Raw genomic sequence first — 18,083 nt, forward strand, 5'->3', positions numbered from 1 at the left:
TGGCTAAGTTAAAGGATGGTCTAAATAACTGCCCTGCAGTATATCTTGGTCACTGTGCCTAGGTTTTAGAATTTTGGTTGCGGCATACCAACAGGGTCCAGTAGAGGGTGACGTAAATTGTCTCTGTTCTTCCCAGGATGGATGGGTGAATGTACATAGCTGTCTTGTCTCATAGCACTCTAGCGACATCTTGAGAGGGTTGTGGTCTTGGGAATGCGTTAACCTCTGTTGGTGCAAAATGGCTTGGAAAAATATGGCTTAGTGGAATGTTTAATTCTTGTGCATCTTCTGTGAAGATTTGCAACAAGGCAGGGCAATATCGCAAATTGAACATCACAAAATGGAAACATTAAAAACTAACATTTAGCTAGCTATGCTTTTGATTATAGCAAAAATTATGAATTTGTCAATGAGTTGTGCCAGAGCATAGACAATCAGTTATTGATTACATTGTTGATGCATTGGCTTAGATTTACTAACTGCACATTTTTTGGCTAGCTAATAGGCGGTAGTTCTGGGGTGTAGATGTCTAGGTATGTAAGCATGACTTTAACTAATAACTAACTGTCACAAACCCAATTCCAAAAAAGTTGGGACACTGTACAATTGTGAATAAAAACTGAATGCAATGACGTGAAAGTTTCAAATTTCAATATTTTATTCAGAATACAACATAGATGACATATCAAATGTTTAAACTGAGAAAATGTATCACTTTAAGGGAAGAATAAGTTGATTTTAAATTTCATGGCATCAACACATCTCAAAAAAGTTGGGACAAGGCCATGTTTACCATTGTGTGGCATCCCCTCTTCTTTTTATAACAGATTGCAAACGTCTGGGTACTGAGGAGACAAGTTGCTCAAATTTATGAATAGGAATAATGTCCCATTCTTGTCTAATACAGGCTTCAAGTTGCTCAACTGTCTTAGGTCTTCTTTGTCGCACGTTCCTCTTTATGATGCGCCAAATGTTTTCTATGGGTGAAAGATCTGGACTGCAGGCTGGCCATTTCAGTACCCGGATCCTTCTTCTATGTAGCCATGTCACTGTAATTGATGCAGAATGTGGTCTGGCATTGTCATGTTGGAAAATGCAAGGTCTTCTTTGAAAGAGACGACGTCTGGATGGGAGCATATGTTGTTCTAGAACTTGGATATAACTGTCAGCATTGATGGTGCCTTTCCAGATGTGTCGGCTGCCCATGCCACACGCACTCATGCAACCCCATACCATCAGAGATGCAGGCTTCTGAATTGAGCGCTGATAACAACTTGGGTTGTCCTTGTCCTCTTTAGTCCGGATGACATGGCGTCCCAGTTTTCCAAAATGAACTTCAAATTTTGATTAGTCTGACCACAGAACACTTTTCCACTTTGCCACAGTCCATTTTAAATGATCCTTGGCCCAGAGAAAACGCCTGCGCTTCTGGATCCTTTTTAGATACGGCTTCTTTTTTGACCTATAGAGTTTTAGCCGGCAACGGCGAATGGCACGGTGGATTGTGTTCACTGACAATGTTTTCTGAAAGTATTCCTGAGCCCATGTTGTGATTTCCATAACAGTATCATTCCTTTTTTGGAATGTGTAGCTTTCATGAAATCCAAAATGAGCCAATATTTGGCATGACATTACAAAATGTCTAACATTGTTCAACATTGTTATGTTATCTATATTCTATTGTGAATTAAATATAAGTTTATGAGATTTGTAAATTATTCCATTCCTTTTTTACTCACAATTTGTACAGTGTCCCAACTTTTTTGGAATTGGGTTTGTAAATATATTCAATACTGAGTCTGTTAGTTAGTAGTTTAGTCGATCAATAGATGTAACTCTTAACATTACTGTACAAACATTTTGGCCTCATAGTTTGCTAGCATTTACAGCTAGCTACTGACTAATGTTATTTGCCTAGCAAATTTTGTGGATGTTCTGGGCTTGAGTTAAGCATGTATTATTACACAGTTGGGTAAATAGCAAGCTAGCTTTGCTTTTTGGATGGAAGAGTGAGGAATATTTTGTTAAATGTTGGTTCGGCTGGTACATTGTCAAGTCCTGACTATGGGGTGCTTCTAGGCATCTCTGTGCCTGGGAGAAATAGTCAGGGCCGGATCGCAGAAGTGCTTCTAGACATCTCTGTGCTTCATTTTGGTTGGAGCTGACATTCCATCTTGTTGGCCTGTAGTGTACTGTTGTGGTTCAGGCAACTATGTGTAAGCATGTTCTGTGTAAATAATGCGCCTCAGCATTACAGGTATATTTATCATCACTAGGTCAGTTTCTGAAAATAAATGTATTGGCTTTGTTTTCCAACATCACTTTTGAATACCTTTTTTATATGAAAATAATTAGCAAATAATTGACATTTTTGAACACAGTTTTGGTTTTAGACATAGAACAAAAATGGGCTAATAGAGTGACGTTCCTGCTGAATATATTGTTTAACTTTTGAGAGGAGCAAACCTTGGTCTTAACACTTATGCGCACAACATTTTTACATTGAAGATGTTGAAATGTTTATTGTCTACAGATCTGTTGTTCTGGTAACATGTCTAGACAACAATAAAATAATAATTGCGAAAAAGCATGAACTCAGCTCACAACATGACAATCGTCTTCTATAGTTGTGCCCTAAACTAGATGCCATAGAATTATTACTTTACTAGATTCTTTCTGCTGGGCACTCTACCCTGTACTTCCCCTAATCTTTCGTCATATGGATATGCTCTTGTCCTGTTGTTTGACAGTTGAGATGATGAAACCAGGTTGCCTTTGCTGACCTTTGTAAATGAGCAGCTGGTCAATGTTAAGGGATAGTGGAACCAGTACTGGAGCGGCGCATCATGGTTAAAACTGACATACCAGGCTGTCATAGATCAGGACACACATTAGTTCAAGACCGGTGGCTGTGTTCTAAATTGCAACCTATTCCCACTCAAAAGTAGTGCCCTACATAGAGAATAGGGAGCCATTCGGTATAAATCCAATAAACAGAGAAGTGGATGAGAAAAGTGAATCAAAATGAACAACAAAAACTACAAAAATTCTTTCAATATTTATTTGCTGATAAGTAATTGGTGTGTATTCACAAATTGTCTCAAAGTAAGTTTGCTCATCTAAGGTCACAGAAATATTACGGAAGCAAGCACATCTGTCTCTTTTTAACCCAGCAGTATATAGTGTCACTTCTTTTAATTTACCTTACAAAGCTAAGTCCTCTTCTTTGGAGAATACTTAATATATAGTCATAGATTAGCATTCTCCTGAGATGTGAATTTGGGCCATGGTGACCAATTTTATAAATAATTTTCTAAACTCCATTTTGGTGTATGTTCCTCTCAACACGTCCTGTTTTGGTTACCACAGGAAAAATTGATAGAGGGAGGGCACCCTCAAGTGGTGAATGCAGACCACACCACCTGAATGACTAAGATAGACATGGGCCAGTGTTGTTGGATTAAATGCTTTTTCGGTTTATTTACATTTAATTAAATGTCCACCTTTAATGGCGTCCATTAAGCATATTTTGATCATTGGTATTCCAAAAAGAAAACAGTGACAATATCTTCCTTAAATTACCAGAAGAATCATACTGGAATATTGACACAGGGAACAACATCATTGTTGCTGACCAAAAGCCATCGTAAGGATGCTTACGCATGTGTTGCATATCAGTCTAGCAAACACTTTAATTGAATCTCCACATTGTAGAACACTAATTTACAGTATATACATTTCTCTTTAGCCTTGGTTTTGCAATTTTTCCCCAACTGAGCCAGATGTGTAAAGCCATATGAAGCCATTGCTGTACATCCCCCCACTGTGGAAGGGAGAGGTTGTATTTCAGGTGAAATATTACACACACACACACACACACACATATATATATATATTTGAAAAAGGGACACTTTTGTTGGAATGCCATTGGTCACATCCATAGCTCCTGAGGGATTGTGTCTCAGTAGTTATTAATACTTGACCAGTATCAATTCTCCATGCCTTTACTAATATGTCCTGTCCTCACTCTTGTCCCTATGGATAACATTGTCCCTGTCTGCTCTCTTAAAGATGAAAAAGACCAAACGACTGCTCACTGTGCGCCCTGTCGATTTTGGTCTGGACCCCAACTACTCCACCCACATTCAGCCAGACATCTGTCAGGTACTATCTGGAAGATGAAGTCCTTTGCACTCCCTCTTACTTAATATGGACCTCCTCCTTAGGCTATTAGCCCATCCTATTCCTTTTTTGTCACAGTGATCATGTAGGGGTCACTTTGACAAAAAGTGTCTAAGTGACACCCTCCCCGGAAAACTCACAGACACATACTAGTTTATTTCTTGGCAACTTTAACCTATTATATTCATTGTTTAATTCATGCAGTCCAGTGAACATATTATTTTCCTTTTATCTTTTCCTTTAAAATTGGGCGATGTATCAACTGTAAGTATTCAGTGAGTCTATGATGTCTGGAACAAATGTTGGCTCAATAAAATTAAACAATTTAATTTCACAAGCCCAACATTTTTCCACACCTATCAAGACTACTTGACTGGACTAACTAGGGCTATCATTGCATTTTTGTGTGGTAGAATATTCTTTCTGGAAAAGAGACTGAACCTTTACAAAATGGGTGCATGGGATAACATGCCTTGTCATTACATCTGTTTCTAACCTTTACTAAGTGAATGTCACTCAAATGTGAGAAAACCATACTTTTATTGGTGAGTATAGATTCCATGGCGCTTATCATAATAGCAGGGCTGTCCTCATAACAACATGTCCAGCATTCTATTAACTCAATATCCATCACTCCCAAAACAATTCCCTATAGGTTGTTGCTTAAAATAAGTGTTCTCAGTAAACATACCTGGTAAAATAAAGGTAAAAAGCAGTTTGTCCCCTTATACCTAACCCTAACCTAGCCAGTCAAATAAACTATTCCTAACTAGCATTTTTGAAAATATCTAGCAGGTTGTATTAAGCAACATAATATTAAATATAGTACCAGTCAAAGGTTTGGACACATCTACTCATTGTGAAGACATCAAAACCATGAAATAACATGGAATCGTGTAGTAACAAAAAAGTTGTTTGTTAAATAAATCAAAATAAATGAATATTTTAGATTCTTCAAATTAGCCACCTTTTGCTTTGATCACAGCTTTTCACACTCTTAGTATTCTCTCGACCAGCTTCGTGAGGTACTCTTCATGAGTGGCTTTCCAGGTGTATACCTCATTAAGCTGGTTGTGAGAATGCGATGAGCATGCAAATATGAAATTAGGGATGCACCAATTAATCAGCCAGAAATCGGTAACAGACGATTTGAGGCAAAGAAATTTATTATCGGTATCGGCCGATTACTTGCGACCAATTGTGGTGTCTCAAAAGGCATCATGCTTACCAAATTTTTATAATGGAGTAACGTTTATCCAGTCACATGTTAACGACAGTTAATATAGTGCCAGGCTGCTTTGTTGCACAGTATATAAGGTGAGAGCTATCTCAGTCAATATATTTTAAAAAAAAAGTAAACACTTCGAACTCGATACAGCATCTAAAAGCAACACACAAAGAATCCTGCCGAATTTCTACAAACAACAGTTGCAGCTAAGACCGCTGCCCCTCCCACCAACCGAACTCCATCATAGGCGGAAATTCCCTGAAATTCAGCTGAAAGTTATTTGGTTTGTTAAGCTTAACATTGTCTTTGTGTTTGTTTTTGAGTTGCTACAGAATACAATAGACTGGCATGTCTTAAAGTCGGTATTAGGTCAAACATTTTTTAAAATAAAAAACAATCTCTAGAAACTTGTCAGTCAATCAATGTTTTGAGGATTGAAGGAATGCTTAAACAAATTGCCCAAAAAAACAGAAGATTTCATACAAGGTGTACACTACAGTCTTCAAAGACAAAGGACAACTGACGCTGAGAAGGACAGCAAGAGATGTGGAAGGCCCAGATGTACAACTAAACAAAAGGATAAGTACATCAGAGTCTCTAGTTGAGAAATAGACATCTCACATGTCCTCAGCTGAAAGCTTCATTGAATTCTACCTACTCAACACCAGTTTCATGTACAACAGTGAAGAGATGACTCAGGGGTGCAGGCATTAGGGGATGAATTGCAAAGAAAAAGCCACTTTTGAAACAGAAAACCCCAAAAAAGTTTAGAGTGGACAAAGAAACACAGACATCTGACAACAGATAACTGGAAAAGAGGGTTATGGCCCGTTGAAACCATTGAGCTTTTGTGGGATCATCTAGACTGTAAGGTGTGTGAGAAGTGCCCAACAAGCCAGCCACATCTATGGCAAGTGCTACAGGAAGAGTGGGGTGAAATGTCCACTGAGTAAATGGACAAACTGACAGCTAGAATGCCAAGGATCTGCAAAGCTGTCATTGCTGCACGTGGAGGATGTTTTTATGAGAACACTTTGAAGTAGTTAAAAAAATATATCAAATTGTCATAGTACTTTTTCACGTTATTTAATGTCCTGACTATACATTATGATCAGTTGAATGCCACTTTGGTGTATAAAAGTACTGTAATGTTGAAGAATGGTGAGGCAGGACACGAGCGCAGGGAGAATGGAAGACATTTTAAAAAGGAAGAAAAACATGACAAAATGGATACTAAATTGCCTGACAAAACTAAACAACATTACACATGGTAAAACCAATACAAAGACAGACAGGGAACATTGGGAAAACAGGAACTAAAATAGTGTCCGTGATGAGGGAAAATAAGAGTCCGTGAGGGAGAGAGGGCAGTGGATACACTTCCACGGCTGGCTGCTATGCCAGACCATGACAGTACGCCCCCAAAGGCGACAAGGAAAACAGTACCAGAAGGGGTGGGGGGGGGCTGGGTGTAACCAAAGGCGGCAGCCGCCATGCCTGGTGCATTTCCAAAGCCCATGGAGCCATAGGGAAAGGGCTCTGTGAGCAACTAGAACAGCCAACCTCAAAAGCGAGAACCAGAAGGGGCCGGCTGAGGCTTTGCACTGGGACCAACGACTGGACAGTGGGAACAGTGCAGGAACTTACGGGGCGCTCTTCTCATTGGCGGCTGTTGGGGCCAATGGTCCCCTTCATAATCCCAGAAACGTGGGGGTTCCGCTCTGGAGCTGGCACGCCATAGCATCCTGAAACCCTCAGGGCCGACAAACCCGGTCCCTGGCACTCCTTGCGCAGCTGCCGAGCACCCTTCTCCTTTCATTCCCAGGTCAACCTCCGTGGGTGTCCCGCGACGGAGCCGGTACATTGTTGCATTCTGGACCGTGGGCACCCCTCCCGACCAAATATTTAAAGGGGGAACTATCCACCAGTCACAGGTTCTCCTTTCACCCGCTGCGTCTTGGTTTGGTCAGTCTTTCTGTAATGTTGAAGAATGGTAGGGCATAAGCGAAGGGAGAACAGAGGACATTCAATAAAGGAACTAAAACATGACAAATCCTAAACTAAATCACCAGACAAAATAATGTTATGGTAAAACCAAAACAAAGACCAAAAGGGAACATTGGGAAAGTTGGAACTAAAATAGGGGCCGTGATGAGGTGAAACATTTGCGGGAAGTGATCAATGAAAACAGGTGTCCATGATGAAGTGAGGGAGAGAGGGCGTTGGATTCACTGGCACTGATGTACCAATTTATTTCCATAAGTGCAAAATGTGTACATTATTCCAAACGTTTACATTTAGATTGTATATTATATAATGAACTAATGACTTAGACACTAAAATATGTGGTGGTGTTGATGTCCCCAGAGTCCACACAGCAGTCTGGAGGGAGGCAGAAGGGAGTCCCTGATTGCTGAAGCCGACATGGCCTTCATGTTCCAGCAAATCCTCGAGGAGCAGGGTCAGAGAGATCCTGAGTTTAACGCTGAGGTTCTTCACAATCCCCGGATTAGTCTGCTGGACAAGCTGGCGCGCTTTGGTGAGAATCATGCCATGTGTTGAATGTGCACACACACAAAAATATATATATACACTCACCTAAAGGATTATTAGGAACACCTGTTCAATTTCTCATTAATGCAATTATCTAATCAACCAATCACATAGCAGTTGCTTCAATGCATTTAGGGTTGTGGTCCTGGTCAAGACAATCTCCTGAACTCCAAACTGAATGTCAGAATGGGAAAGAAAGGTGATTTAAGCAATTTTGAGCGTGGCATGGTTGTTGGTGCCAGGCGGGCTGGTCTGAGTATTTCACAATCTGCTCAGTTACTGGGATTTTCATGCATAACCATTTCTAGGGTTTACAAAGAATGGTGTGAAAAGGGAAAAACATCCAGTATGCGGCAGTCCTGTGGGCGAAAATGCCTTGTTGATGCTAGAGGTCAGAGGAGAATGGGCCGACTGATTCAAGCTGATAGAAGAGCAACTTTGACTGAAATAACCACTCGTTACAACCGAGGTATGCAGCAAAGCATTTGTGAAGCCACAACACACACAACCTTGAGGAGGATGGGCTATGACAGCAGAAGACCCCACCGGGTACCACATTGTTTCTGACCATGTCCATCCCTTTATGACCACCATGTACCCATCCTCTGATGGCTACTTCCAGCAGGATAATGCACCATGTCACAAAGCTTGAATCATTTCAAATTGGTCTCTTGAACATGACAATGAGTTCACTGTACTGAAATGGCCCCCACAGTCACCAGATCTCAACCCAATAGAGCATCTTTGGGATGTGGTGGAACGGGAGCTTCGTGCCCTGGATGTGCATCCCACAAATCTCCATCAACTGCAAGATGCTATCCTATCAATATGGGCCAACATTTCTGAAGAATGCTTTCAGCACCTTGTTGAATCAATGCCACGTAGATTTAAGGCAGTTCTGAAGGGGGTCAAACACAGTATTAGTATGGTGTTCCTAATAATCCTTTAGGTGAGTGTATTGTGTATATATACAAAACCGCATGTTTAAGACACAACGAACACACATACACAAAATGTAGACAATGATCAGACCTAAACCTGAAAATCCATGCACTCCATAGGTTGCTCAAGTACTCAAATAAACAAAAATGAACTCTGTCAAAATTGTGTTCGGCACTAGATATGAACTATAGAATGGCAGATAATTATTTCCCTAAAAATGGGCATATTTTATTGCACATCTCTCTATTTTCTCATCCCTCGCTTTGCTTTTCTCATAATAACTTCTCTTGGCTCCCTGTCTATGAACTCTCTTTCTTTGAACAGACGACATGCCATACTCCGAGAACCGGCTTATGCGAGCACAGTCTTTGTCCAGGATGAGTCAATCTTCAGGTGGAAGTGCCTACAACGGGCACCTCCATATCAGCGGGCAGCTGTTTGGCCAGGTGGACTCGGACGAAGAGGAAGAGTACCACCGTCAGTACCAGCACCAACCATCACGCAGATCTAGTCACTTCTTGTCACAAGAGAGCATCAGTCACGGAGTGCCACCACAGGTAAAGGACATAAAATAAACAGACATGCATAAATCTAACTTAGTCTTATAAATAAATATAAAAATGTAGTTCATTCAAAAAATAATCCTAATCTGAATATGAACCTAAATCTAATCTTGTCCTAAGGGTTAATCCTCTGGAACCATGTATTCCCATGATGTGATCTTTTAAATAAAGGACAACAGGATGGTTTTACATTTTTCTGCATTTTCAGTAGCAAAAATGTATTGAGACTCGTCATTTACAAAATCCACTATTTTCTTTCTAGTCACGCTGGCTAGCTAGGTATACAGTGGCTCTCAAAAGTATTCACCTCCCTTAAACTTTTACACATTTTATTATTTGTTACAACATTAAATCAAAGTCAATTTATTTAGTTAGTCTGTATGAAGTAATTAGGACATCTTAATTAAAAGTCTGTACCGTTAATATCCAAGTGAATAATAAAATATCAAATTTGTTCTTAATTCATTACAAATACAAAGCCAAAAATAATAGCTTAAGTATTCACCCCTATAGTCAATATTTAGCAGAAGCACCTTTGGCAGCCATTAGTCTATTCATATAAGTGTCTACCAGTTTTGGAAACAATGTTTTTTGGGGGTCAAAATTGCTCAGGCTCTGTCAAGTTTTATTGGGACCCTTGGTGAACAGAAACTTTGATCTCTTTCCACATATTCTCCTTTTGATTTGGATCCAGGCTTTGACTGGGCCACTCCGGGACATATACTTTTTAGTTTTTAAGCCACTCCAGCGTGGCTTTTGGTGTATGTTTGGACATTTTGTCCTGCTGGAAGATTAATATTCTCCCTCTCTGGCGCTCCACCTCGCTAGAGTACGCCAGCAGGAGATTGATGGCAGCAGCGCACCCCATGGACACACCTGCTCCTTATCACAAATTATTTGTGTATACGTGTGCCTTGTTTTCCACCTACACCCCACAGATTATTGCGTTTACATGGTATTGACTGACTATGTGGTGCTGTGCCTTTGCTACTGTATTAAAGTCGAGCCAAATATCGCTTACATGTTGTGGTCAGTTTGTTGTTTTCCTTTTTTGCCTCTCCTTTTACGCACTCGCTACCCTCGCACTTCACAGAACGACACACACAGTATATTTTTTCTTGAAGATATCCATGGATCAACGTGTTCTGTACAAGTATGTCCCCGCAGTCTAATGGCTGACCTGGCATTCTGGAGTGCTGATACATCATGGAGCATCAAGAGATGGATCCATACAACTAAGCACACCGCTCAGGGGTAACCAACCGTAACTCGCCCTGGTAGACCTGAAGGATGGAGGAAGTGATGAGCAAACACCCAGCAGCGGTCAGAAATGAATACACATCAGAGCTGATCATGTCAAGCTGCCCCAGCTGAATAGGAGGAATTGGGGTAGCCTAACAGGTCATATGCCCAGTAGCATGCAATTAGTTGTAACCAGCAAACTCATTGTCAATGGAAGCATTATGGAGGAGTCTTGCCTGCTCCATAACCCCATTCTCAGACCTGTAAGCAACCTGGAGGAATAAGAATGTGCCCAGTTAGCTTTCAATTTGAGAATATCAGAAAAAAGGACACTCCATAGCTTATTCGTGAACCATGGGCAGAAACATCCCACTAAACTCTGACTGCTTTGAATAAGGATGCGGGACAGGCCAAACAACCTTGAGACGAATGATTGATGGAAACAGAAAGTGGATTTTTATACCTCTTATAAAACCTTTTATACCACATGTCAAGTTAATTTGTATGTGCAGAAAGAAAACGCAGATGCTATTACATGTACTGTGAAAAACCTGGTTCCAAAAATGCTGTTGTTGTATATATAAAAAAAATAATAATAATTAAACATCTTTATTAGTAAACAAGAAGAGTTTACTTTGATGATCAAGGTGCATTAAAAATGATCTAAGTAACTATGTATGCATTTACAGGTGAGTTCACATCGGACTGCAAAAAGACATTGCAAAAAAGCCAACTGTTGATTCAGAGTACATGGATGAGGTAATATTGTGTTGATCTCCCGCAAGAATCACTTTTTTTCCATTTGATCCATCCCTTGATCAGGCTTGATTGGCATCGTCAGGGGGTGACAGCTGAACTGCAAACATAACAGTTCCAGTTCAGATAACTCCCAATATTCTAACTAGAGTTAATACTATTAAAATGGCCAATTAATCTCATAATTACCTTATTTACTTTACTGTTTGTAGTATACCTCTATATTCAAACCTTGTTCATTTCTGGACTTAATTATTAACAAATTCTTCTGAGATTATAAGCAAATCCACCACAGATGTTTTCCACTTAACATCAGCAATGTCAGGTTTCGGCCAAATGAAGCTCCTGTGGCCTGTTGGCCCAGGTGAGAGGGGTAACAGGTTTTGCTCATCAGGGGAAGAGTTAAAGGGGAGCAGGCAATACGACAAGGAAAAAGAAGGCATGACCAATGTATGCCGGTGCTGACCAGGCGACGTGCAAGAAAGGGTACTGTTTTGTTTGATTTACCTTTTAAGAATTGTTTGCTTTGCTCAGAGGTGAGGAAGATGTGTTTATTTCCATTGATGAACCCGGCTATGGACCCTAATATCAAATAAAGCATGTCCTCTCAGGTCCTTTTTGTATCCCACAGTCGGTTTCTTGTCTCATCTTTTACTACAACTGTCCTGCTAAGAGGGAGATCCGAACGTAAAGCTCACACCTGTTACGTCACTTTAAAATCATACTGTCGCTATACATAACATAGGCTGGAAGCCATTGGATGAATGCATGACAAGAGGCAGGGGATCAGGGAGCTTCTTACCTTTTTTCTGTCTTTTTTTCTGTCACTTTTCATGAGTGTCTCTTCCTTTGTCTTTACAGTTTTTTCCTCAGGGAATTAAGAATAAACACCCACTTTAATGTTTTTTAAAATGTCTTCTATAAAAAAAAAATCCTGTGTGTTCAGTAGGAAATACATATATGAAACAGACTTGGACTGCTTGTGCAAACGCAGCTATTGTGTCTTTTGTTTGTTAATGATTAGTGTCTTATGTTAAGGGTATATGTCAGTGCTGTAACATACACAGAAAGAGATCACTTGTGCTGGGTAGCATTCAACCAGGGCCCTGGTTCCCAGTAACAGAGGGAATGTACATATGAATCGATGGAGAGGAGAGACAGCTGTTAGTTCAGACAGGAATTGAGGTTATGTTTACATATGTTAATATTGCATCAGACCCAACAACAACTTTACATGTGCAGTTATTCATTATTATTATTTACATCTATCAATCAAGAAGAAATACTGCAAAGATTATTTGGTAACTCAATCAGACTGTAGTCAATATCTGTTAAATCAATATTTCAACAAACCACTCTTTCTTAAACCGGTCAGACCATGTATTGTTGAGGACTAACAAAGGCCAAAGTAAACAATTAAGAACTACTGGGCATTAAGATGGTAGCCTGCCAATATATAAACATTGTATCTTACTCACACCAATGATAATATCTAGTTAACCTGTGTCTTCTTATTACTCACACAGCTGGGCAATACTGTGGAGGCTAAGGTCTTGAAAAGAAGAAAGCTGAGCATTCAGAGACAGCAGAGCAACACATGTCTGAATGTTGGAGATCAAAAGAAACTGCAACATCAATTTATGCAGACATCTCTGATTATTTGCAGCCAATGACAAGCCTATCCCAGACGTTTCTGTTATGCTTCTCTGGGCCTAAATCTGTTTGTTGTATACTGTACAGTAGGCTATTCATCTTGCATTTTCAAATCAAAAGCTTGGTTCAATCAAACTACTGCTGTGAATATGTGAAAAACAAACAACAGCTTAACTTTTAAAATGCCCTCACGCAAAGGTGTGGTTCTTTTGTTTTCTATAAAGGCTTTTTAATCTCAGCTGTAGTAGTGGCCTACCATTATGGCTGTCTAAATTGCTTTTCATAATGACATGGTTTGGGTAGGAGCACACTGCTTCAGGCATTTTCTATTATTATTTCTGTTCTCAATTTGTTTAAGCTCAGTAGAATTGAGAAGATGCAACATCCACGGCTGAAGCCTGTGTGGGTTTTTTATACTTTTTTTCTTCCTTTCCCGCTCCTTTCTTTTATTACTATATCCTTGTTTCCCTATTTCTGCTATAGATTACTGAGCTGAACAGACGCATGTTGGTAATTGAGACTCTACTCAATCGTCTGGAACAGAAAGTGTCATCCCCCTATGACCAGGTAAATGGCTGCGTTAGAGACATTCTGTGCTGGATTAAGAAGTACCTTCATATTGTAGACTGTACTTTGATATACCATACAAAGAAAAAGTTAGATCAACAGCTTTACAAATAATTTCTCATTATTTGTGTGCTCAAAAGCTCATCTACGGTCTCAAAAGATTTTCATTTTGGACATTTGTTTTTGGGAGGAACCACACACTAAAATGTTTGGTTTGTCCCGCAAGTCAGAGGTCATCCTGACATCTAGCCGTCAGGACCCATGGTAAAACCAGCAGACAATCCAAAATGTGTCCTATGCTAGTCACAAATCCATTTCCGCTCTAGTAATCAACAAACCACCATGTACAAGGCCGGTCTAAATTGAAAACATTTTGCTGTCACGTAATTAAGAAAACAACTCTAAAATGAATGTATTATTTCTGATAGACAGACATTACTTCTCCCTTTTCTGTGTTCTCAGGGCCAGTCCAGCAACTCTCCTCTGCCTCAGATGGAGCAGGTGGACCTAGAGGAACTGCAGCTGAGACAGAAACTGGACCAGCTGACTGGCAACGTCAGTGACAAGGGCCTGTCCTCAGACGAGGATGACCCTAAGATGCCTCTGTCCCCCAAGGAAAGCCCATGTGGGAGGAGCCCGTCCGGATCCCTCCCAAGATCTTCCTCCAAACCTGGCATTATGATGAGTTCACCCATCAATGAACTGCAGGAGCCCCCTCAAGCTCAGGTAGAGTAGAACAAGTCTGACAGACTGGGTTTCCCACAGTCCACAAAGTTGTCAACCTGTTCAGCTAAATTTAACCAATTGCTCAGATTGCTATCACAAGTCTTCAGTTGTCAAACATCGTTATACATCTCATAGTATTCTTCTGAATGGCTTACATAACACCTGTCCCACTGCTCTTATGCGCTGAATCCAAACTTTAAATATTTTAGTCAATGAGAGATTTGCTTGAACGTATACTCAACGGTGTATTACTTATAATACTTGTACTCACAACATTGCAATTTTGAAAACAAACATGCAAACTGTAGCAAATGCAGCATGTTTTAATGGTCTTTAAGATACTGAAGTCCTTAAGAATTCGTTTCAGCCTTTTTCACTGGATTTAACTGGCAGGAGTAGAAACTTTTGTAGCCACTTCACCGAATTGCACAGGCACATTCATTAATCAAGTTGATGAGCCTCACTGTTTACATTTTTCTTCACAAACAGCATGTCTCCAACCGTTGGTCACTGCTCCAAATAAAACATTTTAGTAGACATATCGTCTAGGAAAAAAACACATGAAGTAGGTTTTCCAATATTCTTTTGAAACCAGTACGAGTAGCAGTTTTTTCTTAACCATTATCTTTTGAAAAGTGTTTATGTAGTGTGGGTTTTCATCCATATTTTCTTGAAATGTATAAGGTGCTTTAACAACAATAAAATATCAGTTTGATTTTATAACCTGCCTTTACAGAATATTAATTCAAGCTGGAAACACTGAATGTTGGACTTTCTCTGCTCATAGACTGAACAGGATCATTACTTAAATCTGAACAGAAGTTCAAAAGGGAAAGTTTACTATAAAGATGCTTCATATCTACATTATTCAGGATAAATGTTGGCGGTCATGGACTTAGTAGCAGATTACCTTCAGCACTTTAAAGAGTAATTTTGAAGCATGTGTCATGTATTGTTTGCTCTTGGATTAAGTAGTCCTTACAATGACTTAATTGTGTTTTGATGACTTGTAGCGAAATATGTTTACTAGCCAAATGAAAGTCCAGTCAGTGGTTTTGAATGTGAGACTACTGTACAGTAGCTGTGTTACAAGTGTGATCAGTTCTGAAAAATACCCACATACTATTGATAATAGTTCCAAAGCAATTGAAACAAACTAATTCAAAGAACAGTTTTCAAAGTTAATTGAACTCCTGTATGTTGGCTCAAAGAAATGTCGTAAAGACAGTTGAATAAAATTATTGGTAATTTGAAGACAGAAAAAAACATTTGAAAACGGTTTTCTTCTCATTAACAGTTCTTAAAGCTCACTTTGCTAAAGGAACAAAAGGAAATCCAGTTATGTGCATGCTCAAGTAGTGCTAAAGATTCTCAATGGGAAGGACATCCGGACTTTGACTGGGACACTGTAGGACATTCACCTTTTTGGTCCACTCTAATGTTGCTTTGGTTTTGTGCTTGAAATTATTGTCCTGCTGATTTTTCTTGTAAATTTTTTCTCAAGCTTCAGTTTTTAATTGTACTTACAAAAAAAAGATTTCAGTGTTTCCCTGTATTTTCCTCCATTATTTTCTGTTTCACATCATAATGTTGCAAAACCAACTATACAGTACTTCACTGTAGAGATGGTATTGAGACATGGTTAGTGTTTGGTTGGTGCCACACAAAGCATGTTGAGTTTTCTTAGTCAAAGCAGGGTCACTGTAAAATTTTCAGATTTTTTTGTGTGTAATAGCTTCTTTTTGTCCACACTTCAATTGAGGACCGTAGGCAGAGGTCTTGATGTGACTGGTGCACAATTACGCCACTCCTAAACATTTACCTTGTTTTCAAAGTAGTTGTTGGCCTTATTTGAATGCCTTTTCTTGGCAGTGCATGGGTGGTGTGATGCAGCTTATGCTTGATTATTTATCCATCTATGCTCCCTGGAAAATCCAAACAATTCGATATTTTGGTATGGTAATTGCATCCTTGTTAGGTACATTTTTTTCATCTACTGCATGTAAAAACTGGGAGTTTCCACCATACAGTTTTTAAATGTTTATAATTAAAAATATATATATTTCCCAACATAAATCCAATGTCAATTTTAGTTTGAATTTCAGTGTTTTGAAATGAAAAATATCAAACTGGACAACGTTTCACTAATAATTGTTTGTCAAAACTGGTCAGCGGTTTGAATAATTTGTGTTGCATATATATTGTTTATGTTCATGTATATTTACCTCTAAACTATATATGTAGTTTTATTTACTATTTTGTCAAACCTGTTATTCTTTCAAGCCATATATATATATATTTTTTTCTTTTATAGGCCTGTTTTTCAACAGGACATTCTGGGAGCCTTTGTGAGGAAGATTCTCTGACCCGCCCCAATACCACCACAGAGCTTTTTAAGCTAGAAAGCATGGTGGCGTTGGCTGCAGCCACTGTACAGAGCACAGTCAGTGAAGTAGGACTCAATTCTTACCGTAAAACAGGCGTTCGAGTGGTCAAATCAGACATTTAGGGATGGTTTCCTGAAAACACATTGATCTTAGTCCAGGCCCATTAATCATTTTATTTGGAGTGTTTCCATTAACCCTCATCCTACCAGCATACAGCTATGGAAAAAATTAAGAGACCACTGCACCTTTTTCTTTCCTTTCCAAAAAAGCTGAAAAGGAAAGTTTTGAGTGAGGAACAGAAGCGTTCAACTTGCAGTTGTCTCTTAATTTTAACCCTTCTGTTCCTCACGCAAAATCTTCCTTTCCAACTTTTTTGGAAAGGAAAGAAAAAGGTGCAGTGGACTCTTTATTTTTTCCCGAGCTGTATTTAAAATAAAAGGACTACCGACAGGGGTCCCTGGGGACCCCAAGTGTAAATTACTTAATAAACTTCCATCATAGAAAAGTTTTAACTTAGTTCTTCTTAAAACATTATTAGTTATGTAATTAATGTTATCTGAATAAAAAACTGATACTTTAGGAAAGTTACAGTTATTTTGTATATTGTGTAAAACGTGAATATATACTTTTTTAATACAACATTGCAGCTTTTATACCAAGTACAATCCACATTATTACAAACCCGATTACAAAAAAGTTGGGACACTGTACACATTTTGAGTAAAAAAGTAATGGAATAATTTACAAATCTCATAAACTTATATTTAAATCACAATAGAATATAGATAACATATCGAATGTTGAAAGTGAGACATTTTGTAATGTCATGCCAAATATTGGCTCATTTTGGATTTCATGAGAGCTACTCATTCCCAAAAAAGTTGGGACAGGTAGCAATAAGACGCCGGAAAAGTTAAATGTACAGATAAGGAACAGCTGGAGGACCAATTTCCAACTTATTATGTCAATTGGCAACAGGATTGGGTGTAAAAAGAGCCTCTCAGAGTGGCAGTGTCTCTCAGAAGTCAAGATGGGCAGAGGATCACCAATTCCCCCAATGCTACGGCGAAAAATAGTGGAGCAATATCAGAAAGGAGTTTCTCAGAGAAAAATTGCAAAGAGTTTGAAGTTAACATCATCTACAGTGCATAATATCATCCAAAGATTCAGAGAATCTGGAACAATCTCTGGGCGTAAGGGTCAAGGCCGGAAAACCATACTGGATGCCCGTGATCTTCGGGCCCTCAGACAGCACTGCATCACATACAGGAATGATACTGTAAT

General features: G+C 39.2%; 1 protein-coding gene across 1 annotated transcript in view; it reads left to right on the forward strand.

The window, feature by feature from the left end:
- Positions 1-18,083, forward strand: part of mlphb (melanophilin b) — a 103,911-nt gene that overhangs the window by 70,518 nt on the left and 15,310 nt on the right. The window contains exons 7-12 of the mRNA XM_034286695.1: positions 4,072-4,164; positions 7,778-7,949; positions 9,230-9,462; positions 13,603-13,686; positions 14,149-14,412; positions 16,727-16,864. Of these exons, the coding sequence (XP_034142586.1) occupies positions 4,072-4,164; positions 7,778-7,949; positions 9,230-9,462; positions 13,603-13,686; positions 14,149-14,412; positions 16,727-16,864 (984 nt within the window). The remainder of the gene's footprint in view (positions 1-4,071; positions 4,165-7,777; positions 7,950-9,229; positions 9,463-13,602; positions 13,687-14,148; positions 14,413-16,726; positions 16,865-18,083) is intronic.

Source organism: Esox lucius, chromosome 16, assembly GCF_011004845.1.
Source record: "Esox lucius isolate fEsoLuc1 chromosome 16, fEsoLuc1.pri, whole genome shotgun sequence".
Lineage (NCBI taxonomy): Eukaryota > Metazoa > Chordata > Actinopteri > Esociformes > Esocidae > Esox > Esox lucius.